Genomic DNA, 25,196 nt, shown 5'->3' with positions numbered 1-25,196 from the left:
AAATCCAAAGTAATCGAGAGGGCCTGTGAAATCAAGTCCATGGGGGTTTTCGGAAGGGGGGGGGGGTTCACTTGCGCTGTAATTCAATCACAGGAAGAGATCCATCACCCCTGGGGGAGACGGCATGATTGGGAGCTAATTCGATAATTGTCCTCGACATCGCCATTACCCGCTGGCCTTTTTATTTATTTATCCGCTTCTCCGTAAACTGAAATCCAAGGGGGGGGGGGGGGGGGGGGCGGAGCCTGGCTTCACGGAGAGACCCGTCTTTTTCCGGGCGACTAAAAAACACGTGTCATACAAAAGCAGCTGCTGGCCCTAAGGCGCTTTCTTTCCCCCCCTTTTCCCGCAGATACATACGGTTACCGCGGCAACCGTGAAGCAGCACTCGGCAAAGTTTAAGCGCATGTTAAATTTGTGCATGTTAGCGTGTCCGTCTCACCAGCACAGAGTATTCCACGTCGTCGCCCAGCAGGCCGGTGTCGTTTAGCGTATACTTGGCTTTTTTCACTCGGGCGTCCACGGGTCCTTTCTCGATCTGGTGCTTGATGGCGCGGAACAGTTTATACAAGGGCTCGCCCGCCGAGTCCTGCGACAAAAAACGTTGATTAGCGCGTTGTGATTATTTGGAGTTACCGTCAAAGTTACTTAAACAAGAAAACTTGATATTTCTACAGTAAATGTAGTTCTCCAATATTTCAAAATACTGTATTTTCCACACTATAAGGCGCACCGGATTATAAGGCGCACCCTCAATTAATGACATATTTTAAAACTTTTTCCATATATAAGACGCACCGGATTATAAGGCGCACCCTCAATTAATGACATATTTTAAAACTTTTTCAATCAAAATAGAGTAATGCTCAAAGTAAAAACAATAATAACTCAAATAATAATTCTAAAATCTCAATAATAACTTAATGTCAATATGAGCAACCTTGTTCAACTGTAAACACACAAAAGAAACAGGTACATCTTACTTATCAGTTCATTCCCCATCTACGAATCCTAAACTCAATATTGATCCATATATAAGGCGCGCCTGATTACAAGGCGCGTCATCAGCTTTTTTAAAAAAAATAAGGCTTTTAGGTGCGCCTTATAGTGCGGAAAATACGGTAATAGATAGATTTTACTTATTTTTGTTTCAATTTCAAAGAAAAAGGCCGATATTGGTCAATAATATCGGACGTATCGCTGCCGACAATCCATTTATCACTAGTTCGGATCTCGCTGAATTGTTACCTTCAGGAATTAGGTACAGGCAAATGGACATCCAGTTGCACAGCATCCTTTCCACCACCGTCTCGGATCTATAATTTACAAGCAGACAAACATTCATTGAATTTAAATCTAGAAATTGGATATATAGAGATTTTTGCACCAATCGCCCAAAAGCGGTTGGCCTAGCGGGCATCTGCCCTGTATGCCAGATGTCCAGTTTCTACCCTGCTCTCGGCTGTGACTATAAATAGCGTCATTTGTCTTGTAAATACAAGCCCTGCAGAGGAGCTCCTTACACAAGAACGCCACTGCCACCTACTGTATTGATGTGCAATGACATTTTATTCTTGTGAAGCCCCCCCCCCCCCCCCCCCCCCCCCCCCCCCAAACAACCATCCCTAGCAAGCAATTTAGACCTTTTGAGCACCACTCCTCTCAACTTAATACGTGTTTTTTTAATGTAATTTTTGGACCTTAAAATCTGTTCAAATGAGGAGCGCGAATGTCAAGGAAGTTTCTTCTCAGTGTTGGGTCAATTACCCCAGTGACAGCTTGGAATGTTGTGATGCACGTTGAAGACAGCGTCTCTGCACAATGTTGACAAGGCATTTCTGCAAATCTTGTCAGTGTCCATCAAACTACTGTATACTGAGCCCACACTTTGACGGATCCTCATGACGGATATTCACCGGCGGCAACCTCCCTCGTCCCCATGCATTGATAGCGGTTAGCATGCCTAATTAGATGTGTTTAAGGGTGGGGGGGGGGGGGGGGGGGGGTCTTGTGTTGGCAATGACCTAATCAGCATAATGAGCCTCTCCACTGGGGGATAATTAAGACGCGCATTTGTTTAACAGCCAGTGGCTAAGTGGCAAAACATGGCAGAGAGTTCAAGTGATATTACCGCATGCCGATAACAATGAGGAATGACAAGAGAGGATTCTGGGAAATTTGGAGAGTCCAATACACCTAGCATGTATGTTTTTGGGAATAAGGCAGGAAACTGAAGTACCTGGAGAAAAATCCACACGGGCACGGGGAGAACGTGCAAACTCCAGACAGGAAGGCCGGAGCCGGAATTGAACCCGCTTCCTTTGCGCCGTGAGGCGAACGTGCAAACAACTACTTTTCCCGGCCCCCGCGAATCCAGGGTACCTCACTCACCGGCGCAGCATGAGTTTGGGGTTTTTGCTGTGAACGTATTCTTCCATGAGTTCCAGCAGCAGCGTCCGCATGATGTCCGTGTAATACTCCAGCTTGCCATGCAGCGCCACCGTCAGCAAGGAGGCGAAATACACCTTGGCCCTGGCGTTGAAGTCGTGACTGCGCTCCAGGGTGCGGATAAACTGCAGATGGCAAATCATACAAGTAGAAAAAAAAAAAAAAAAAAAAAAAAGTTGACCAAGTTGGGTAAGTTGCCTCCAAATGACGCTATAACTGTTTGCTAATTGTGAATGGTAGCATTGGTTCATATGAAGAAGATAGAGTATTTACATCCTAAAATTTCAACAAACCTTCAACCATAGTAAATGAGTTTAAAACATTCATATGAGTTTCTATTATTTGTAGGGGTGGGGTCCATGAGTGCAGTGTGATAACTTGATTTTTCAATAGAACAATCGAAAGGATAATTGAAAGCTTTGATAGTGATGTTCTTGAACTGGTATTGTAAAATTGCATCAATGTTATCTATGCTTCACCAAAGTTATTGAATGATGCTGCAGACTGCAACAATTTACTTGTCCCACTAGCACATATTTACTTAGCTTGATGAAAGTAAATCCTTACTACTCGTGCTTGTAAAACCATTGTAAAAGTGAAACACTGCAAAGATCTAAATGTAAGCTTTTTTTAAGTAAAAAAAGTTACCAAGCTATAATATGTAACAGAGCTAGCCTCTAAGCTGTTAGCTAGCTTTTAGCTTTTTCACTTTTACACTGTTTCACTTTTACAATGGTTTTACAAGCACAAGTAGTAAGTATTTAGTTGCATCAAGCTAACTAAATATGTTAGCTTGTGGCACAACCAAGCTAGCTGTCCGTCTGCCACTCGTTTGTGTTAGGTTTCCACATTTCACACCACATTATTGTTTTGATTTTGTCTCAGAGGTAAGTCTGTAAAAGTTTAAAAAAAAACAACAAGCAACGGCGAGCCAATAATAACCTCGACGGTAAACATAGTGGTAGTAAGCAGCTAGCTAAGTACCACCAAGCTAGCCGTCCGTCTGCCACTTGTTTGTTTTAGCTTTCAACATTTTACACCACATTACTGTCTTGATTTTTTTCCCCGGAGGTAACTCTGTAAATGTTTAAAAAAAACAAAAAAAAATAACGAGCCAATAATAACGACGGCGGTAAACACGGCGGAGCTCTGCATCGAGGCTTAGATAAAACACAAATGAGGAGCAGGGGAAGCTCTGGCAGATTTGCGGTTAACACCTCCAAGGCTGCTTGCGGTGCCAGCCCAGTTGGATTATTAGAAGCCTTCCAATCTGCTGCGGCGCCGTATCTTCAGCCGTCTAATATTGGAGCCGTCAGCATCTGACAGTGGGCGCCGGGCTAAGACGGGACCAATTGAAAACAGGGGCCAATAAAGGATTCCACGCTGAGATGTAGGAGTGTGAATGGGCGCAAATGCGTAGGGAGGGAAAAGATTGAACGACAACAGTCAGGTTTCTTGCTACTAATTAAAAATAGTCACACGCGCGAAAAAAAATTTGCACAAGTGGCCCAATGAACATTTTCATGTTCGCAGGCTTAGCATAAAATAACATCAAAAAAATCATTACCATTATTAGTGAGCGCTGATGAAAAAAATCAGCTGACAAGTCTGTAGCATTTTGAAGGTTAGCATGTTAATATTAGCTACGTAGCACAGGCCGCGTTTGGTTTCGGTGTTTGATTGAAATATTAAAAAAAAAATCACAAATGACAATTTGTGATGAAAGCCGTCTCAAGTCAGTTGGTGTTTGGAAGACTTCTACTATTTTACTATTCTTTAACATAAAAATTCAAAAAATATTAATAGAAAATGAAAGAATATCAACAAAAAACACAAAAAAGAACTATTTAATATTACAATAAAACAATATCATAATGTATATCTATCTATATAAATATATATATATATATATATATATATATATATATATATATATATATGTTATATATACACTTTATACTATTTATGTATATTATATATATGTATATTATATATATGTATATTATATATATATATATATATATATATATATATATATATATATATATATATATATATATACACACACCACATATATATGTAAATATACTTTATGCTATATATATATATATATATATATATATATATATATATATATATATACACCACATATATATGTATATATACTTTATACTATGTATATGTACATATGTAACTGTCGCTAAAAATCCTCACATTACTCATGCAAGATAATAATACTTACAGAAACGAAAACAAAACTATAAAACAACACTAAAACCAACATAAACCAAAATCTAAAAATAAAATATGTCTTGGAATATAATAATACACAGGGGGCAAACTTTCAATGATAATCTGCCGCCAGAAAGCGTAATCTCTGGAATATCACAGCACATTTCCATTTGGATCCGCTCCAGACATGGCATTTGGCAGCACTTTCAATTTTAAATGGAAAATCCCTTCGAACATGTTCGGGCCCAGAAATCTCATCTGAGGCTTGAAATTTGTCGAGCTTATGCTGGATCTTGTGTCATTTGCTCAGCGCAGGTTGCTGCCTTCAATGACATTATGCACCTTGCATACGCGTTTGCCATTTAATACACTTTTGATACGCTTCAAACATTGCACTTTTCATTCCTCGCCAACAATAACAATAATCGTGACTAGCAAGTGCTGCTAATGAACAAAACGCGCGCTTACGTTGATGAGGAACGTCTTGGAGTTGAGGAGGTTGGAGAACTGGGTGAGCGCCTGCGTGATGGTGGCCCGGCGAGCCTCGGGGATGTCCAGCTTGCCCGTGATCATCACGTCGTTGGCGCCGTCTTTGGAGGGCAGGAAGAAGACGCGGTCCGTGTACGTCTTGTAGTCCAGGAAGGGGATGCGACCCTCGCTCAGGTCGTTGGTGTGGTCCTCCATTTCAATCATCAGGTCTGATGCACAAAAGCAATTGCTCGATAAGTAATGTACTGCTGAGATACATACTTGTAATATACACAGTAACCCCCCCACGTGGGTACGGATTTTTTTCAAAAGTGAAAAGTATTTACACTATACTAAACTATTTATACAAGATACAACTCCGGGGAGGGAGTAGATTAACACTTCTGCCCTCATTGGTCGATGGTTGCGCCAGGAGCAGATCACGTGTCTTGTAGGAGTGCCCGTTTCCTTGTCACATACCTGTAAACTCTTTCTTGCAGCGGTCTCGCACACTCTCCTCCAGGTTCTCCAGCTGGTGTTTTACCTTCTCGTACTCCCTCTCGGCCTGTTGGCTCTTCCTCCTGCACACACACATACGTATTTGTAAAGCTATACACACGCTTGTTTGTATGACTTTACTTGTGAGGGACCTCCATTGACGCAATGCATTTCCTAGCCCCTATTCCTTACATTATCCATCAGAAATGATTCGCTAACCCTAACCCAATTCAAAACTATACGTTAAAAGCAAATCTTGACCCTCAAAAAGAGGTCTGAACTATGTCGGTAGAAAAAAAGAGGTCCTCACAAGCATAGACGTACAAGTACACACACACACGTTTGTACAACTGTACTTTTGGGGACATCCATTGACTTAATACATTTCCTTACTCCTAATTCTAAGCTTGGTCATCAGAAATGATTGCCTAACCTTTACCCTAAACTCACACCCTAACCCAATTCAAAATATACTCTAAAACAGCGGTGTCCAAAATATGGCCCGGGGGCCATTTGTGGCCCATTGCCTATTTTTAAGTGGCCCACAACATAAACATAATATTTCATTTGCATACAAGAAATGTCTTGCACATATTGGAGGGCTTTTCTAAATATGCAAAATTGCTAAACTAGTAAGAATATTTCTCTTCATAGCAAAATGATTTCTTCCACTTTAACGGTAATCTTACAACGTAATGCTTTTGTTTTGGTTCTGATAATAGAAATGGGATCCAATTGTGATTCAGTGCAGCTGTAAATAATTTCTGGTTGGTTTCTGACCACCCCAAAATCTCATCAAATTCAAACTTACACGCATTATAAAATCTGTTCAGGTCACAATTAAAAAACAAAAACTGCACCATATAAAAAAATCAAATAATATAAGAAAAAATAAAATAATGAGGCCTTTGATTTGCTCTTCGATTGTTCTGTATGTTGCCCTCGAAAGACCAAGTTTGCCCACTCCTGCTCCAAAGACAAGTTTTGGTCTGAACAAGTAAGGACTGGCCTAAATGTCCTCACAGTGCTGGTAGAAAACTCTAAGAGGTTCTCACAAGTATAGAGGCACAGGAACACACACACACAGACAAACAGTGAAACGGTGAGGGATTACGCTTCCTGTTAAAATGCTCATTTCCTAAATCCTCCTGTTGTACATAGCTAGGCGGTGTCCAAATATTTGCTTTTGTTTCACTCCGCCACTCCGATTGATTTTTGCGTTGTGTCAAATGAGTCTTACGAGACGCACTTAGCATTATTGTTATGATTACTTCCTTTTGATATCGTGTCGTGCAGCCAAAAACACGACGAAATAAATCAGCAACTGGAGCCTCTGAGAGAGGAAAAATAATACATTCATAAGCAAGAAGAAGCAAAAGATAAACTTGACCTTATCGCAAATCATTGTTTGTAAAGTTTGTCAATAAATCAATCAGCAACTAATCGCATAGATAATAATAGTATATGTAATAATATTATTCGTATTGTGTTGAATCAAAATAAAATTTGCAAACATCTACCTTTACTTTGGATAAAATGAGCAACAAAAATTTGCAGGTTTTTTGACAACACAGAACTAACCAGAGACAAAATTAGAAAAAAAATCGTTTTTAATAATTAAAAAAAAAAAATTGCAGCACGGAATGACACTGCGCATCTGCATAAAAATGATGACAATTATGGCATTTAACGTTTTTGCACAAAACCTTTTAGCATTCAATTTTCATCATGTTCCAATTCATTGGTTCTTAATTTGAAAATACAAATGTACTGTTCCTTTTACGACATGAAATTATATAAAAACTTAAAATTTCACATAGCCCTAGGGATAGATGTAATAGGACTGTCACTAATAAATATTTTAGAATTGATTATTCTATCGTTTGAATTTTTAGATACAATTTAATGTTGCATCAAATTGATTTTTTTTTTATTTCAATTAAACGCAAATAATAAAATCACACGCTGTACAAATGTCTATACTTGTGCAGACCGCTTTGAGTTTTCTACCGACATTATGGGGACATTTTGCAGAAGTGAGGACATCTAGGCATATACATTTAGTAGCAGTCGGTTTGCATTGTGGGCCGCTTAAAAATAGGCGTCGGGCCACAAACGGCCCCCCGGACCACAGTTTGGACACCAATAGTGCACAGCACTTGACAGTGCTGATCACAATGTCTTACCTGTAGCAATAGACGGAGATTGCAATGATGAGCAGCATGGGCACGACGACGGCGGGGATGATGATGTAGAGCGACAAATCGTTTTTGGTCTCGTACTGCACCGAGCCCACTACCCACTCCCCTTTGCCAAACTTGATCTGCGGGGGAAAAAAAAAAAAAAAAAAAAATGAGCGCGGAATCTTATTATCAAGTACGTTCACCCTGCTTCGATCGGGGTAAATTTGAAAAGCAGCCAAGGATGGGGCAATCTACATAATTGCCCCGCACTTGTTTTTTTTCTTTTTTCGCTGAATCGTCGAGAGGACTTCTAAAAGTGCCGCGACTATAGAGTGAACAAATCCGCGGCTGTATTGCGTCTGACACTTATACCAGGCGAATTTTCGCTAGGAAACATCCCGCGCTTTTTCATACGGCGGCCAAAATGAAACAATAGCTCAGCGAAAGCCGAGCCGACGGCGGCCATCATCGCCGCCGCTGCAAGATTGTGAAATATTGACAGTTACGATACGTTAATTTTCAGCACTCAAGTGCCATTGACGCCTATCTACAAGGGGGTCCCCGACCAGCGGTTCGCGGCCCGGTAGGGGTCCATGGATCAACTGGTACTGGGCCGCGCACGAAATAAAATTCCCCAAATATAGGACGCACCCTTCGAAATTCAAAAAGTAAAGCTATTACCAAATGAAGAAAAAAAAGATGGGAGGAAAAATGAGTTTCTGACCATGAGATCAAGGAGCTCCGGCCGAGTATCGCGGCGGTGTCTCCGGGACCGAGCGCGAGGCTTGGTGGAGGGCGGGTCCAGGAACAGCTTGTCGTCCTGGAGCGTGTTGACCAGACAGGGAACGTCTCCCACGAAGGCCTGAGCTTCTTTGGCCGTCATGGCTTTGGAGAAACCGCGACCCTGCAAAACACACGGTGATAAATTCGAAAAAAAAAAAGAAAATAAATACTGTCTGTATGTGTGTGTCTCGTAAGGCGAATTCACCATATGGCGGGCAATCCAAACCTATGTTAAATAGCTAATGCATTTAGAACCCTGGGTAAAAACATGAAAATTGGCCATACATATTAAAAATTGGTACCAAAATAGTATAGAGTGCTATGTATATATAATATACATGTATACAATCAGAAGTCATCATAAAGGATTTATTTACCTTTGAGTGGCGCTTGTTATGCCCATATTCCCTAGTAAGGCTAGCCTAGGCTAGGCTAGCTTCGTATTTCTTTATCATCTCCAGTTTCGTTTCCATATAAATAATTTTCTTACTTCTCTTTTTAACATCACTAGCAATCTTGAAACTCATGACAAACCCAATCAAGTTTGAATTAAGCAGTAAAATGCACTATAAATATGATTTTGTAACCACTCGCGATAGAACAAAGCTTTGCTGTTCTGCCATTTTGAAACGAGTGAGGCTGACCAATAGCAGACCAGCATTGTAGTGACGCGTTGCATGGAAGCAGCTTTACGCAATAGTAAATAAGTGCAATTACCTAAAAACGCCAGCAGATGGAGACAAAACAACACAAATACAGCCAACCCCCTTAGGGTCATGCCAGTTTTTTTTGTCGCAAAGCGGGGAAAATACCATCAAGACGGGACGAAAAACACTCAGTATTCCACATAGCAACATGAAAAAAATGTAAGACAGGGATCCTGTAACTCGGGGGTCCACTGTGTGTGTGTGTGTGTGTATATATATATATATATATATATATATATATATATATATATATATATATATATATATATATATATATATATATATATATATATACACACATAAAATTGAGCTTATTAAGTACAAGGATGTTCTTTGTAAATGTCTTCCTTTAGACAAACGGCTTGACCGCATCAGATCAGAAAGTTGTGTTGGTAAACTCGGCAGACAGAAGTCGGGCCTTCACGTCCACTAATGGCTTCTGGAGGATGATGAAGGCATGACTAATTTGCATTAAGTATGTTTACACAAAGAAAGGCTTATGAGGAGACATTAAGGTTCATCCCCACGCCCCCGACACTGATTTACAGCAGTCAATAAGCCGCCAGAGCTGGGCTAATTAGTCAAGAACTTATCCAGCAGCACATTTAGTCGGGTCGTTAGAATATCGGGCTCGGCTTCTCGAGTGGAAAATTTCCCCTTTTCATGTGCTGTCTGTGTGTGACTATAAGATGAGAAGGGAAGCGCAACTGGAGCTTCATGAACCACTTGTGATCATTTTTGTTCCTGTAGGTGGCACTCTTTGCTGGAAGATTGCAAAATTGCATTTCCGCTGCTCCAAGTTAGAAATTGATGGGTTATGTTTGATAAATAACATTCATTATTTATTACCAACTTGCACAAACAAGCATACATGATTTAGATCTCTCAAAATTAATCAATTAATTCCTAATCGATTATCAAATCAACATTTTTTAAACGGTTTAATGTGTTATGTTCTGGCTCCTTATGAGCCATTGTACAGTTTCTGTTGTTACAAAACTGTTCGTTTCGTTTATTTAAAAGTTTGCGTGAATGTGAAAGGACAACCGGATCCTGTTGCATTGTGCACTTCCTGTTTTCCCATCGAGCAAGAAGGGAATGCTTGTACTGTATGTATATATGTTTGTTATGTTTAGAGTTGTACACGTTTGTTGGGGTTATTATTTGAATGTTTGTATCATAAAGACGGGGGAAATCAGTTCGCTTATGGGTATTAGCGTCGAGTTAGCGATTAGCATCGAGCTAGCGGATAGCACATTAGCTCGCGACTGTTAGCATGCTTGTCTAACCTCGTGCTATGTCATGCGGCATTCAAGTGGGCTAGTTACTTTGTTGTATTTTATTTGCCGCAGCATGTAAATAGTTTTTATGTTTTTCTTGTTTCAGTTTTACACCTACTTAAAGCATCTAAAGTGATTAAAAAGGGGAAGAATCACCAACAGGTGTTTTTTGAAGGAGTTGACTATCTGCCTAGCTAGCTGAAACGTTAGCGAGGGCAGAATAATATATATATTACTGTGAAATTGGTGTGTTGTGTCATCTTGTGTCTTAAAAAGTAGAAAGGTTGATTTAAGAGAATATATACATCAAAAATAAACACTCCCATTGAACATTTTACTTGTAATTCTGTGTTTACCTTTAATCAGCCTTTTAATCCTTTGCATTTGAAGGCACAAGACTGATTAAAATGGTCTTGAACGGTAATCCCTTGGAGACGCGTGCATTTAAATAAGAAGCACAAAGGAGACAGGAAGTCACCAAAATAAAACGCATTATACATGACTTGACGTCCCCTTGAATGGATCCTTCAACTTTACGGAACGACGAGGCGGGACGCGATAACATTAAAAGCCTAATTGCGGGAAACACATCATTGGACTTCCCAAACAAGGGCCCCGTCGAGCGAGAAAAACAATAAACCCGCGGCTATTATACGATCGCCCCCACTTTCCATTTTTCTCAAAACGGTGACTCAGCAGAAAAAAAAAACAAACCCTAAAAGCGCCGCCGCATCCCAAGCGCCACATCAACAATCGTATTCGGCGATGACTCACGGTGACGATGATGATGCTGGCCTCGGTGAAAACCCTTTTGGGCAGCTCGTAGAAGACGGGGTCCGGGTGGTAGTCGAAATTCCTCAGCTCCTTCTCCCAGTTGTCCAGTTTGACGTACGTCCTGGCGGCGGGACTCAGCGAGTCGTTGACCGGCGGCGAGCGGAATTGGATGACCGTGTCGTTCTTCTCGTGGGCCACCTGCCGCCCCAAACGTCGTAAGTGGACAATAATATAGATTAGGAAGACATAAACGCTATTAAAAGAATACGAGGCGGTATATTAGCTATCGTTAAACAGGCGAGCCTCCATTTATGCTGTAAAGGATGACGGTGTGTGTTTAATGCAGGGAAAACTTATGATATTTAACATGTACATAAGCTTCATTACCAAGGTCAATTTTGATAAGAATAATATCACAGTCATCCAATTACAGGCGCACCCATATGTTTTTCGATAACCACGCGATCATTAGCGGCCGAGGAGGCTGATAAACCATATTTGGAGCCAGTGGTCGGCAGTTAAAATGGGAAATATTAGCGTTAAATGAAAAACAAGTACTGTATTTTCCGCACTATAAGGCGCACCTAAAAGCCAAATTTTTTTTTAAAAGCTGATGGTGCGCCTTATAATCAGGTGCGCCTTATATATGGATCAATATTGAGATTGGGATTGGTAGATGGGAAATGAAGTGATAAAATAAGCTTTACCTGTTTCTTTTGTGTGTTTACAGTTGAACAAGGTTGCTCATATTGACATTGAGTTATTATGCTATTGAGAGTTATTATTTGAGTTATTATTGTTATTACTTTGAGTATTACTATATAGTGATTGAAAAAGTTTTAAAATAAGTCATTAATTGAGGGTGCGCCTTATAATCCGGTGGGCCTTATATATGGAAAAAGTTTTAAAATATGTCATTAATTGAGGGTGCGCCTTATAATCCGGTGCGCCTTGTAGTGCGGAAAATACGGTAAATGAAAATACAAAACTCCAATCCTTGTTTTTGTTGGGAGGACTTTCAGAATAATTTTGTTAAAAAAGGTTTGCTGAACCTTATGAGACCAAATGTCCACCACGGTGGGCACAAATGAGTACGAACATGAATCATGAAAAATCTTTATTTTGAAAAACAAATACAAAGGGTATTGTGATATTATATTGCAGGTACTACAAAATCTATTTAAAATAAAAAAAAGAGCTTTTATAAAAGTCACATTTTCAGTAACAGCTATTAGTGTCTGTTAATTGTGATGGACTATTGTTTGATTTTTTTTTTTTTTAGGGGACTTATAAACAGGGCAAAAACCAATTGGCTGAGTTGAGTCAACCAGCTGCCTCTTTGAAGGTAATGAGATACCAATTGCATTTTTTCCCTCTTCCTTTATTTATTTTATTTCATAATATTCCCTAACAAAATACATTGTGTTTAATGGAGAACAATGCTATCATTTAACCAAATAGTGAAAAAAAGGACAATTTCTGGTTGTAATTTAAATCCTGTTATACAATTAGTGCTCATTATTATACTGTTTGCATCTATAGCACGTTCTCTTTTCATTTTTTTTTTTCCCAAACAACGAACAGACTGACGAGGTGTTATTTTTTTCCAGTGCTTATAAATTGGCTAAATTGAGTCAACGAGCCGCCTCTTTGAAGGCAACGAAATGCCAGTTTCAGCGTTTTTCTTCCCCTTCCTTTATTCTATTTAAAAATGGACCCCAACAAAATACATTTTGTTTAATGGAGAAAAATGCTACTATTTAACCAAATAATTAAAAAAAATACATTTTAGAGTTTCAATTGAAATCCCGTGATACAATTTTTGCTCATTATCATACTATTAGAATCTTTACGGCCTTCTCATTTCTTTCCTTTTTTTTCAAACAATAAACAGACTGAGGAAGTGTTATTTTTGTCACCCAACATTGTGCTTCCCGCAGCAACATAGCGAGTTCAACAAGTCAGCGACAGTGGCGGCAGAATTTCACACCGACACCGTCATGGCTTCTATCACCATCTGCTTCGGAGAGGGTGCAATGCGCCCTTCCGGAACATCTTTTCCCGGACCAAAACATTAGGTACGCAATCTTGTGAAATCCCATTCAAAATATGAATCTATCCATAATATGCTCGTTTTTGACCGGCACTTTCTGAGAGGGTTAAAGGTAAAATTTAGATAAAGGTTAAATAAAGGTTAAATTTTGCTATGCAATTGTATTGAATTGTAAAGTTAAATACAACTGAACTCAACAAACAAACAAACAAATGAATAAATGCTAGATTTTTGTTTTCATTGCGGGCATGGTTTCCCCCCATTCCCAGGTATAGGAAAAACTTTTGAAATATTGTATTTGGATAACGGAAAAAAAAAAATACATTTATTATCACGGTAAGACGCGGTGCGTATGTTTCTCCCGGCCCAAAAATGGAGTGTAAATATTTGCGCTCAGTGGAAGGCCTTAAAGCAAAAGAAGCTTAAGAAGGTGAGCGTGCGAGGCCTTTGAGATAACACGCATCTCGGCCACTTGTGTTTGCCGGCCTTGGCAACACAAAAGTCGGCCGTCGGCGATAAAGAACCAGGCGGCCGCATAATCTCCGGCGAACCTTAATACCGCCATTAAATCGAGCCCAGTAAAGGAAACGATCAACGCTTTTGGGCCGCTAACACCGGAGGACGTCCGAGCCGCTTTTAAGTCCGCCCCGCCGCCATTTTTTTTTTTTAAGCTGGCGGGGCGACGTCTTATGAGGATTTATGGACCGGGAAGTAAGATGAGGTAATACTGGCTTAAGTAATCTGTCGGGATCGAAGGCGGGGGGGGGACGGGAAATGTGTCGGCGGGAGAAACGCTTGACGGGGTCTGAATGAATCACCGCCGCGGGACGGACGGACGGAAGGGGAGGGATTTTGAGAAATAGGAAAAAAAAAAAGAAGTACGCATTCATGAGAGAAAATGAAGCGAGGGAGAAATGACGATTGGCGGGGAACGGATAGATGGGGACAATGGGGAGGATGGTGCAGATAATTATGGGGAACGGAAAAAGAAATGGATGGCGCGCGCGCGCACGCACCTCAAATGATGTGGAGTTGTCTTCCCCCTGGACCGTCATGACGGCTCTCTGGATGATGTCGAAACCCGAGCCGGTCACCACGATGTTTCTCCCGCCGCTGCGGAGCGAACGTGACGACAGACACGCGCGGGCAGGCTTACAAATTGCATCGGGGGTCAGGTGGGAGACGGCGGCGAACAAAGGAACGCGCGCAAAAGCCGTCTTGCAATTAACATCCGCGGGGATGGCGGCGGGCAGGATCGCCAAAGGGAATTCCGTTGCGGTTTTAGCCCGATTTTTTTACTATTAAAAAAAAAAAATCTCTCACTAACAAACTTGTAAAAACAAAACAAAAAAAAAAAAACACTCACTCATTATTAACTCACTAATTAAGAAACACATAAGCACGTTAAATACTTGGAACTAAAACTCTTAAGTCCCTCTCTTGGATTCACACGTTCACTCTAATACTCTAAAAAGTTCATTCACAAATTTAAAAGACAAACACATCCAACCACTCATTCACTAAACGCTAAAGTTCATTAACTTAAATTTCACGTACATATTTCTTCACTCTCACTCACTCACTCACTCACTCACTCACTCACTCACTCACTCACTCACTCACTCACAAACTTAACATTCAGCAATCACTCACTTATTAACAAACTAAAAATTGTCAAATTCAACACACTCACTTAAAATTCAGCAATTCATCACTCACTCGCTCACCCACTCACTCACTCACAAACTTAACATTCAGCAATCACTCACTTATTAACAAACTAAAAATTGTCAAATTCAACACACTCACTTAAAATTCAGCAATTCATCACTCACTCGCTCACCCACTCACAACCTTAAAATCCAGCAATTCATCACTCACTCACTCACTCACTCACTCACTCACTCACTCACTCACTCACTCACTCACTTACTCACTTACTCATTCACTCAAAATTTAGCAATTCATCACTCACTCACTCACTCACTCTCAACCTTAAAATCCAGCAATTCATCACTAACACTCACTCACTCACTCACTAACTAAAAATTCTCAAATTCATCACACTCACAAACTAAAAATTCACCAATTCATCACCCACTCACTCAGTAACTCGCTCACTCACTAAAACTTGTCAAATTCATCACACACTCACTCCCTCGCTTTCACAAACTTAAAATTCAGCAAACTTTATCACGACTCACTCGCAAGCTCCTTAAATTAAAAAAACCTGTCATCACTCACTCACTCACTCACTTCAGTGATCTAGTGACAGTGAGTAATTCAGTGATGAAAAGTGAGTGAGTGAATGAGTTGAAATTTTGAATTTTTAGTGTGTTAATGAGCTTGCGACACTTGATTGAGTTAAACAGCGACCGAGTGAGCGAGCGAGCGAACGAGATAGATAGATAGTTTAGTTGCCGAGCAAGACGTTCGCGGCGGGTGAGTAGCCGTGAGTGAGACAGTGACTCCGAGAGCGAAGGGGTGACTGAGTGAGCGTGTTAGCGGCTGAGCGAAGCGAGCGGGACCCACCAGACGAAGCTGCTTTTGGGCTGGTATTCCAGCACGGCGGGGTTCTCCAAGAACTGGAAGGCGGCGGCCACGCGGGTGACGGCGATCCTCCCGTACTTGACGGTGACGGCCAGCGGGTCGGAGGGCACCTTATCCGCCGCGTACCTCCTGGTCCTGCAGGTGATTTCTTCTCCAAAGTGCTCCCTGTCCGCGGCGGGGGAGGAGGAGGGAGGGATCTCAACGGCGGCGGGGGAGGAATCTCGACGGCGGCGGGTGAGAGGTCGGCGAGGGCCGAAGTGGAAACGGGCCGACGGCTTGTTAAATCTTCCCCGGCTCGTTATTTTCGCCCGTTACCGCTCCCCAAATGTCACGGGCGATCGCTGTTGTCGCGGGACGCCGCAGTCCAGGTCGTTTCCGGGGAATAAAAACAAAAGATTCTGTGCGATATTACGCACCGGTAAGTATGATGACGCTAATTTCAGACGGATGTTGGTTCTCTATTTTGATGAGGTGAAGGAAAATTTTAGGTTATGACAACGTTTTTTTTAGCTAAATGACAACTTGACTCAATTATTATCCCGCATTCAAATCACTACCATGAATTTTCCAAACAATCTTGTGAGACTTCAGAATTCAAATGACAGCATTTGTCTTTTAAACTTCCTTCTTGTGTTTCAACGACACAGTTTAGAGAAAATTGCTACGTCATATTCTTGTAATATTTTGACATGATTCACATCAAGTTAGAATGTGTTTGCCTCATAAAATTACTTTTGTTGCATTGATATTTTGATACATATATATATATATATATATATATATATATATATATATATATATATATATATATATATATATATATATATATATATATATATGTGTGTGTATTAGGGGTAATATTGAGCGAGCGCAAAGCCTTACACAGCGCAGGCCACGTCCCCGACCGTAACCTGGATGTCCTCCTTGCTGCCGGTGTCCAGAAAGCGTCCGCGGATCGTGATGAGGGTGCCTCCGGCTCTGGGCCCGCGGCTGGGCGTCACCGTCTCGGGGATGGGGTTCTGGCGAGGGAACGCGGGAGCGAGATCACGCAGAGGCAATACGAAACCCCAGGTAAACACAACGCCAACGAGATCGGCGCCCTCCGTTTTGCGCTCGTCGGAAGCTTTTCCCGCACATTTGCCCAGCAAACACTCCCGTGTCGAGAACTCCCCCGGGAAGAAGCTTTAGCGCCGCCGGAGACGTCGACGGCGGGTTGAAAAGCGAGGCGGCCTGAAAAACGAGCTGGAGTGGGCAGCAGCTAAGCAAATTTCCTTCAAAAAAAATCTTCATTACTTTACTGATGAACTAACCCCAAAGATATATTTATGTTTATTTTGTGAACGAATCCAAACATCTAAACTAACATCTAAACATCTAGACTTTTTTCTCATGGTTTGAACCCTGCGGCTTATAACCCAATGCGGCTTATAGTCCGAAATTTATGGTCACTTGTTGATATTTTTTCCATGTTTTTCAAGTGGTTCATTCAAAAAGGGTTCAAATTATTCTTGTTGAGAAGTTGTTTATATTTTCCCACTTTTTTTTTCGAGAGTTTTATTAAAATAGGGTTGAAAAATATTGATAAAAAAAAAATACAACTCCTTGTTAATATTATATGTTAATATTATATTGTCCCCATTTTGGAAAAAAATTCCGTTAATTCAATTACTTGCATATTTCACATAATGGTTAATAAAAAAATTTCAAAATCAAATAAAAAGTAATGAGGATCATAGTATTTCATTTGGTAAAAAAAATATGTTTTTATCGTAAAATATAAACACCACATAGCTTTTTAGCATAACATCACCAATGTTTTTAAATATTTCAACTTTATTCTCGTAAAATGACGACCCTTGGGCTGAAAGTTGGCGCTCTGCAGCGAGACTTTCCATTACCGGGGACACATTTTATTATCTTTTTTTTTTTTTTATAACACTGAGCGCAAGAAATAACTGCAATCAACTAAAAGCTTGCAGCAGCGCACTAAATCTTTCCGTGCTGGAGGAGGCAAGAGCTGAGATTTACGGCGCTTACCCTGTAAGTGAAGAACATGGAGGAGGTTCCTCTCTTCCCGCCCTTCACCTCCACGTCCACTTGGCCCCAGAACTGCTTGTCGGGGGCCACGGGGCCGATCTCGCACACCACGCTGGCAAAATGGCGGAAGGGGAACAAAAAAAGAAAATACTTAACAGCATGTATGAAAATCTTATTTCTTAGCATTCTTAGCATCAAAAAATCTTATTCTCTCTTTTTTTTAATTATTAAGGCTTTAATCTCCAGATATCACAACCTTATTCTTATAAAATGTGATATTTTTCCCTGTAAATTCTTGTTTGATCAAAATCACACCTCGGGATGGCTGAGTATTGACACTAAGTATCGGTAAATAACCCGACCTTATTTCATGTTGTTGGTACTCGCAATGGAGGCCGATATTGTGATATTAGCTTTATCATTCAAATACTATCATACAATAATTATTATTTTTATTATCATTGAATTATTATTTTGATGTATTATGTATTTTATGTATTATATAATATTTAGAATTTATAGAAGTGTTATAAAGAAAATTTACTCCTGTCACCGACACAAAAATGGACGTTTATGTAGCTGATTTAAAACAAACCTAGACAGCAAATTGGGGAAAAAAAAATAATTCATTAAAAAAATTATTTATCAAAAAAAAATTTACTTGAGGATCAGAGAAAGTATCGGTATACCTTGCCTTATTTCAAAGTAGGTATTAGATTAAATAGAAAGTTGCCTTTACCGTAAATTTCGTACTAAAAGTCGCTACTTTTGCTCATGCTTTGAACCCTGCAGCTGATAGTCCAGTGAGGCTTATCTGCAGTTTTTTACTTGCCACCAGAGGGCAATGTTCAAGTAAACAAAGGAAGTTAGAAGAAGATGCTATCAAAGTTTTGATTTTGAGTTTAAACTGCTATTCTATTCACCAGTAGGGGGCACTCTCTACGAGTAAAAGCAAACAGGGATGTTACTTTTGTTTTGGTGCAGTATTCTAACATCTAGAAAAATCAATGTACCAAATGTATTTTTTTTTTTTTTGGTTTTGTCAAAACATTACATTTGTCCTCTTTTAATTGTGAAATAAATTCTGGTTAGTCGTTACCTGGTGGAGACGGAGTATTTGTCCTGCTGGTGAATGCAGGGCTCCCCGACCACGGTGATGTGTTCAATGTCTTCCTTGCGAATTCCCAGGTTGGAGCCGTGAATTGTGATGGCGATGCCACCTTGCAGCGGCCCGTAACGAGGGATGATCTGCACGAACAAAACAACGCGGCAATTTCAAATTTTTGTGATGTTACGTATTTTTTCTTTCATGAGACTAAACATTCAATCTTAAGCATTAATTGGCGTTTTTATTTATTTGTTTACATGTATTGAGGTAAAGGAGGGTCGGAAAATGGCTGGCACTGAATAGTATCAGTGGGTGGTATCGGCAGCCTTCATGAGTACTTGATAGGTAAAAATCAGGCTGGTATCGGCCAGTACAGTCCAACCTTTTTTTCAGTGAGAACAAAAAAAAAAAACATGCAATCAGTGTCTGATTAAATTCAATATTGTCCACAAAATGTCATCAACATAGTGTCAGATCTGTTCTAAAAAAAATAATAATAAAATATATATATATTTTTTCTAATTTTCTCAGTTATTATTTTTCTCATAGAATCCAAACATAGATTTTTTTTTTAGAAAAATTCAGCCTTGTTTTTGTAAAATCATAAGTTTATTTATTACTATAAAATTGATCTAATTTAACATATTTATGAAACAAACTCAATGTGTGCGCTAAGACAGGGATGCACTTTTTCTGTATTTTTATTTTATTTTATTCTAATTGATTATTTTTCGAATTTTCTCATTTATTATTTTTCTCATAGAATCGAAACCTCAATTTTTTTTTAAATTCAACCTTGTTTTTGTAAAATCATAAGTTTATTTATGATTAAAAAAATGATCTAATTCAGCATATTTATAAAACAAACTTTCCCAGTTTCCCAGTTGAACATACAACTTTCTAAACTGGAAAACACAAATGAAAATTGCATTTAAAGGTAAACAGTGGATCATTAAAAAAAAAAAAAAAAAAAAAAAAGGATGCTGCCTGTTTGTTTGGCCTTGGGTAAGCCGGCAGACATCGGAACATGCAAGCATGAATGCAAGCATTTCCATGTTAAGGTCTGGCGCAATTACCGACGGGCTTTTTCTCCGTTTTCTCCAAATGATAAAAAGACAGAACCGAAGAAAGGAAAAAAAAAAAAAAAATTGATCCGACGCGCTCGCCGGGGCCTCAAGGAGAAACAAACTCGCGCTTTCAGACAAGGACGACATTTAATAAACAGCCGCCATTGATTATCCAATCCTGGCTTCTTACTAATATTTGTTTGTGTGATATCAACGGCTGGTGAAAACTGCGGTTCAAACGTATTGGTTCACCTTGGTGATCTGGGGGGCGGGGCACTCGGCGTGGTGGGGGTCCTCGCCGTCGTGAGCGCACAGCTGCTCGTACACGCACGCGTGGCGCCGGGCGCACCACACGCACCTGTACTTGAGCTCGGCGTTCTTGCACAGGCTGCAGTCCTCTCGCCCCACCGAGCAGTTGTACAGCGTCACTGGAACGCAAAGTCGAGAAATAAATCCCAAACTGGCTTCAAAGGGGACCGTCGTAAATTTTGAAGTTATTCGTTGTACCCCAAAAGTTGTCTTTCACCATTTTTGACCCTACTCAAATGCGTGAAATGAGTGTGAAAAATGACGGGTCAAAACATACACTCAAAAACAGTAGGGTCAAAAAAAAGCCAAATTGGGTCAAAAGGAGACCAGTCTAAATTTTTAATTGCAGATATTCATTTTACGTTGGGTTACTATATTTTTTACTCAATTTGGGTTATTTTTTTAAAAAATGCTTTGAAAGAAATGACCTTTTAGTGTGAAAAATGTCAGTTAAACACATACACACAAACAGCTGGGTCAAAAATAAACCAAATTGGGTCAAAAGGGGACCAGTCTAAATTTTTAATTGCAGATATTCATTTTACGTTGGGTTACTATATTTTTGACTCAATTGTTTTTTTTTTTAATTGCTTTGAAAAAATTATATTACCTTTTAATGTGAAAAATGTCACGTTAAAAACACTCAAAAACAGCTGGGTCAAAAATAAGCCAAATTGGGTCAAAAGGGGACCAGCCTAATGTTGGCTTACTATATTTTTGACCCAATTTGGGTGATTTAAAAAAAATTGCTTTGAAAGAATTAAATTACCTTTTAGTGTGAAAAATGTCACAAACAGCTGGGTCAAAAATAAGCCAAATTGGGTCAAAAGGGAACCAGTCTAAATTTTTAATTGCAGACATTCATTTTAGGTTGGGTTACTATATTTTTGACCCAATTTTTGTTTGAATTGCTTTGAAAAAATTAAATGAACTTCTAGTGTGAAAAATGTCTGTTAAAACACTCAAAAACAGCTCGGTCAAAAATAAGCCAAATTGGGTCAAAATGGGACCATCCTAAATTTTTAATTACGGATATTAATTTTACGTTGGGTTACTTTATTTTTTTACCCAATTTGGGTTATTTTTTTTGACAACTTATTTTGAAAAAATTAAATGACCTTTTAGTGTGAAAACACACTCAAAAACAGTTGGGTCAAAAATAAGCCAAATTGGGTCAAACGGGGACCATCCTAAATTTTTAATTACAGATGTTAATTTTACGTTGGGTTACTTTATTTTTTACCCAATTTGGGTTATTTTTTTTTCAAAACTTATTTTGAAAAAATTAAATGACCTTTGTGAAAACACACTCAAAAACAGTTGGGTCAAAAATAAGCCAAATTAGGTTGAAATGGGACCATCCTAAATTTTTAACTTATTAGTTTTACTTGAAAAAATGGATTAGTCCATTTCATTTCATTTCATCCAGAATTATTTTCAATAAAATTATACTTAAAATCCAAAATAACCCAAATTGTGTAAGAAAATGGACTCACCCATACTAAAAAGTTGGGTCGGTTCCCTTTTGACACGATTTGGTTTATAAAACAGCATTTGCGTAAAACCTAACCCAAATTTGCGTCAAAATTGAGCGACACAAGCAAACAACTTAAAAAGTTCTGTGGTTCCGCTAATGATAATAATCGCTAACGATACGATCTTAATGAAGTCATTTCAGCGGTAACGTGCCTTGGCTGAGGTCTCCGCACTCTGCCAAGCGGACTGCGGCGTTAATTAAAATGCGGCGACGTACCGTTGAGCGTGCTGTCCATCTTCTTGCCCAGCACCTTGTCCTTCACGTAAAGAACAACATTGGTCTCCGGCGTCTTATCGTAGGAAAACTAAAGGGGGATCGTAGGAAGAGACATGAATTATTAATGCGCCATCCGCTGATTATCGACACCGAAGCCCTTCAGCTACGACCGCACGCTAGTCCCTTCGCTCCCGCGGTGAGAACGGGGCTAAAAAAACAAAACCGTCACACGCAGTCTGACATTTTTCGCTGCGGACGACGTGACATTGAAACGGAAAACAGCTGGGGGTAAAATGAGCTTTAATGTTCGGTAATAAGGCCATTTCCCATGCTTATGCTTTATATGCCCATATCGTCTGTGACATTAGCGGCGCTGCTATGCAATACGGAAAAAATGGCTCATTATACGATCCCGATCCCGGCAAAGGAATGGAATATCTTTTAAGACGTTATGGAAAAAAAGTATAAAACCCACAAAGATGAGGTACACTTCATCATGCCGTCTTGATGACGTCACGTTCCTTCTGTACGAAGCAAATCAAATTACCGTAATTTCCGCACTATAAGGCGCACCTTATCTTTTTTAAAAGTTGATGGTGCGCCTTATAATCAGATGTGCCTTATATATAGATCAATATCGAGATTGGAATTAATTAAAGTAAGCTTTACCTGTTTGTTTTGTGTGTTTACAGTTGAATAATAATATTGACATTGAGTTATTATGCTATTGAGAGTTTAGAGTTCTTATTTGAGTTATTATCGTTATTACTTTGAGTATTACTATATTGCGATTGAAAAAGTTTTAAAATATGTCATTAATTGTGCTTTATAATCCGGTGCGCCTTATAATACAGTAAATATGATCTAAACATTCAATGTTATTAGTAAGCAAAACAATTGCTGGCGGCTAGATAATGCATAATAATACAGGATAATAGCGCAGGTTAACCTCATTTAAATCAATGCGGTAGAAGAATCAGCCCAGGCTACCTAAACCTATTAAACATTAATATTTGTATTATTCATGTTTAACAGATTATTTCATGCCATAGCTGACACTTGTATTTATTCAGTGTACCGTATTTTGTGCACTATAAAACCTTCAATTTTCTCAACTGCTGATAACGAATTATAAGGGACGAAAAAATAAAAACAACTTAATTTCTGTTTCCTACTTAATTTTTAACGTATATAATCACAGTTTACTTTACATATCACATTCATATTCTGCATGATTTTTTCGTTCTCTAATATTTATAAAGTATATTGCATAATACAGTGGTTTTTAAATGGAGGTATATTATTTATACCAAGGTATCTGCAGATCAGAAAATCTATTTTTATGCTTTTTAATGCTTTTCAAATTAAGAGCACATTAATTGGAACATGAGGCAACCTTTTGTTACAGTGCCTCCTTTGCAAAATGTTGCAAGTTTTGTGCAGCTGTGAATTGTCATTAATGATGTATAATCCAGGAAAGAATACAAATGATCTAGCTGAATAAAATACCACTACAAATGTTGTTTTTCAATCATAAAAAATGCTTTGGACTCAAACAGAAAAAAAGGGTTGAAAGATCACTGGCATATCACATCGAATATACTGTATATTTATACCTAAATACTTTATAGCTGAGGTGACCAATTTTTTTTAATTTAAAAGCCGTATTTAGAAAAATTCGAAGGATTCGAGGGCCAGTGTGATTTTTTTTCACGCTAATTTAGCAAACACGCTAATTTCATTCGATTAGAACGTTTTTATTTATACCGAACATGAATGTGCTTGTTGAAAAACGGCTACTTGAATATACATAAATAAACTATAATATCAAATATCATCGCCTACATTGAATTGCATCTTAATTTCATATCTACATTCAGGACTAAAATTGGAGCGATCTGTTTTTAAATTAACTATTATTATCCAGTTACTTTAGAATCATTCATGTGATATTTTCACTTTTCGTACCATGACACAGAGCCAAACGTTTTGCTTGTAAAAATGAATTATCCTCATTCAATACTATGTAATGAAGAGAAATGTTATCAGTAGTTAAACTCATATTTGTGTATTAAAACGATACGGAATGCAAAAATAAATTAAAAAAAAAAAAGCGAGAGGGCCGCAAATGGCCCTGGTGCCATAGTTTGGACACCGCTTCTTTAGCACAAAAATATAGTACGTTACTCTTATTCAGATTCTGTTGGTACTCACAGAAAGTGATATTGACATGAATTTGTGTATCATCTCATGCTTTGCACCGTGTATACACAATGTATGCAAAGTAATGACTGTTTCTGCACTTCTCGTTAGAAGCGATCTGTAATTGGTTGCCAAATGTAATTTAATATTTACGTGCAGGGTGAGCGGCTCGTTTCATGTGTTCCGCCCGTGTAAACAAAGCCATATGCTGGATACGTGTCACTCCAAATGAGCTGAGAACTAAAGCGGGACGTCTACATTCGTGCTTTTCGGATGATTTCTAGTTTCCTGGCAGAAAAAAAAATACAAAAAAAAAAACGTTCGGTGCAATAGTGGGATCGATCCAAACATTCAATAAATATACCGATATGTCATCAGAATTATCTGGCAATGAAATTTTATGGATAGATATATGGATGCATCACAAGTCCTAGCAGTATCGGCGCTTGGTATTATACTCAAGGAGTTAGAGGATCGATACCATTTTTCTGATCGATATCAGTGCGAGGACATTGGATAACATTTTGTTTTTCAGAAAGATACAAGGACGAGTACCTAACTGTCAAGTGGTCACCAATATCGATACCAAGAACCGATGAAATGAAATGACGCATCACAAGTGGTATTGGTACTTGGTATCGATACATACTAATAAGTGTGTTGTTCAATATCATTTTTTCAGATCGATACCAGTATGAGGATGTCGGATACCATTTTTTTTCAGAAGGATACAAGTACAAGTCC

The 25,196-nt window shown here is 39.1% G+C and overlaps 1 protein-coding gene and 1 long non-coding RNA gene across 3 annotated transcripts in view; one reads left to right on the top strand and one right to left on the bottom strand.

Moving 5' to 3' along the window:
• Nucleotides 1-25,196, bottom strand: part of plxnb2b (plexin b2b) — a 199,932-nt gene that overhangs the window by 20,379 nt on the left and 154,357 nt on the right. Inside the window, 16 exon segments of the mRNA XM_088416301.1 lie at nucleotides 443-589; nucleotides 1,249-1,257; nucleotides 1,259-1,316; nucleotides 2,392-2,573; nucleotides 5,149-5,378; nucleotides 5,629-5,729; nucleotides 7,833-7,969; nucleotides 8,554-8,733; nucleotides 11,374-11,571; nucleotides 14,443-14,539; nucleotides 15,959-16,141; nucleotides 16,859-16,995; nucleotides 18,014-18,125; nucleotides 19,113-19,261; nucleotides 20,441-20,616; nucleotides 22,251-22,338. Coding sequence (XP_088272427.1) covers nucleotides 443-589; nucleotides 1,249-1,257; nucleotides 1,259-1,316; nucleotides 2,392-2,573; nucleotides 5,149-5,378; nucleotides 5,629-5,729; nucleotides 7,833-7,969; nucleotides 8,554-8,733; nucleotides 11,374-11,571; nucleotides 14,443-14,539; nucleotides 15,959-16,141; nucleotides 16,859-16,995; nucleotides 18,014-18,125; nucleotides 19,113-19,261; nucleotides 20,441-20,616; nucleotides 22,251-22,338 — 2,184 coding nt within the window.
• On the top strand, nucleotides 10,375-19,353 carry LOC148422842 (uncharacterized). 2 transcript variants are annotated; one of them, XR_015865805.1, is made up of 6 exons: nucleotides 10,375-10,428; nucleotides 12,656-12,718; nucleotides 13,314-13,451; nucleotides 16,918-17,047; nucleotides 17,122-17,223; nucleotides 19,202-19,353. It is a non-coding gene; the product is annotated as an uncharacterized LOC148422842 (long non-coding RNA). The 2 variants fall into 2 exon arrangements; XR_015865804.1 differs by lacking the exon at nucleotides 19,202-19,353 and having other exon boundaries at nucleotides 17,122-18,962.

Source organism: Hippichthys cyanospilos, chromosome 6 (assembly GCF_059441005.1).
Source record: "Hippichthys cyanospilos isolate Australia breed blue-spotted pipefish chromosome 6, RoL_Hcya_1.0, whole genome shotgun sequence".
NCBI classification, from domain to species: domain Eukaryota; kingdom Metazoa; phylum Chordata; class Actinopteri; order Syngnathiformes; family Syngnathidae; genus Hippichthys; species Hippichthys cyanospilos.
This window is presented reverse-complemented; position numbering and strand designations above follow the sequence as displayed.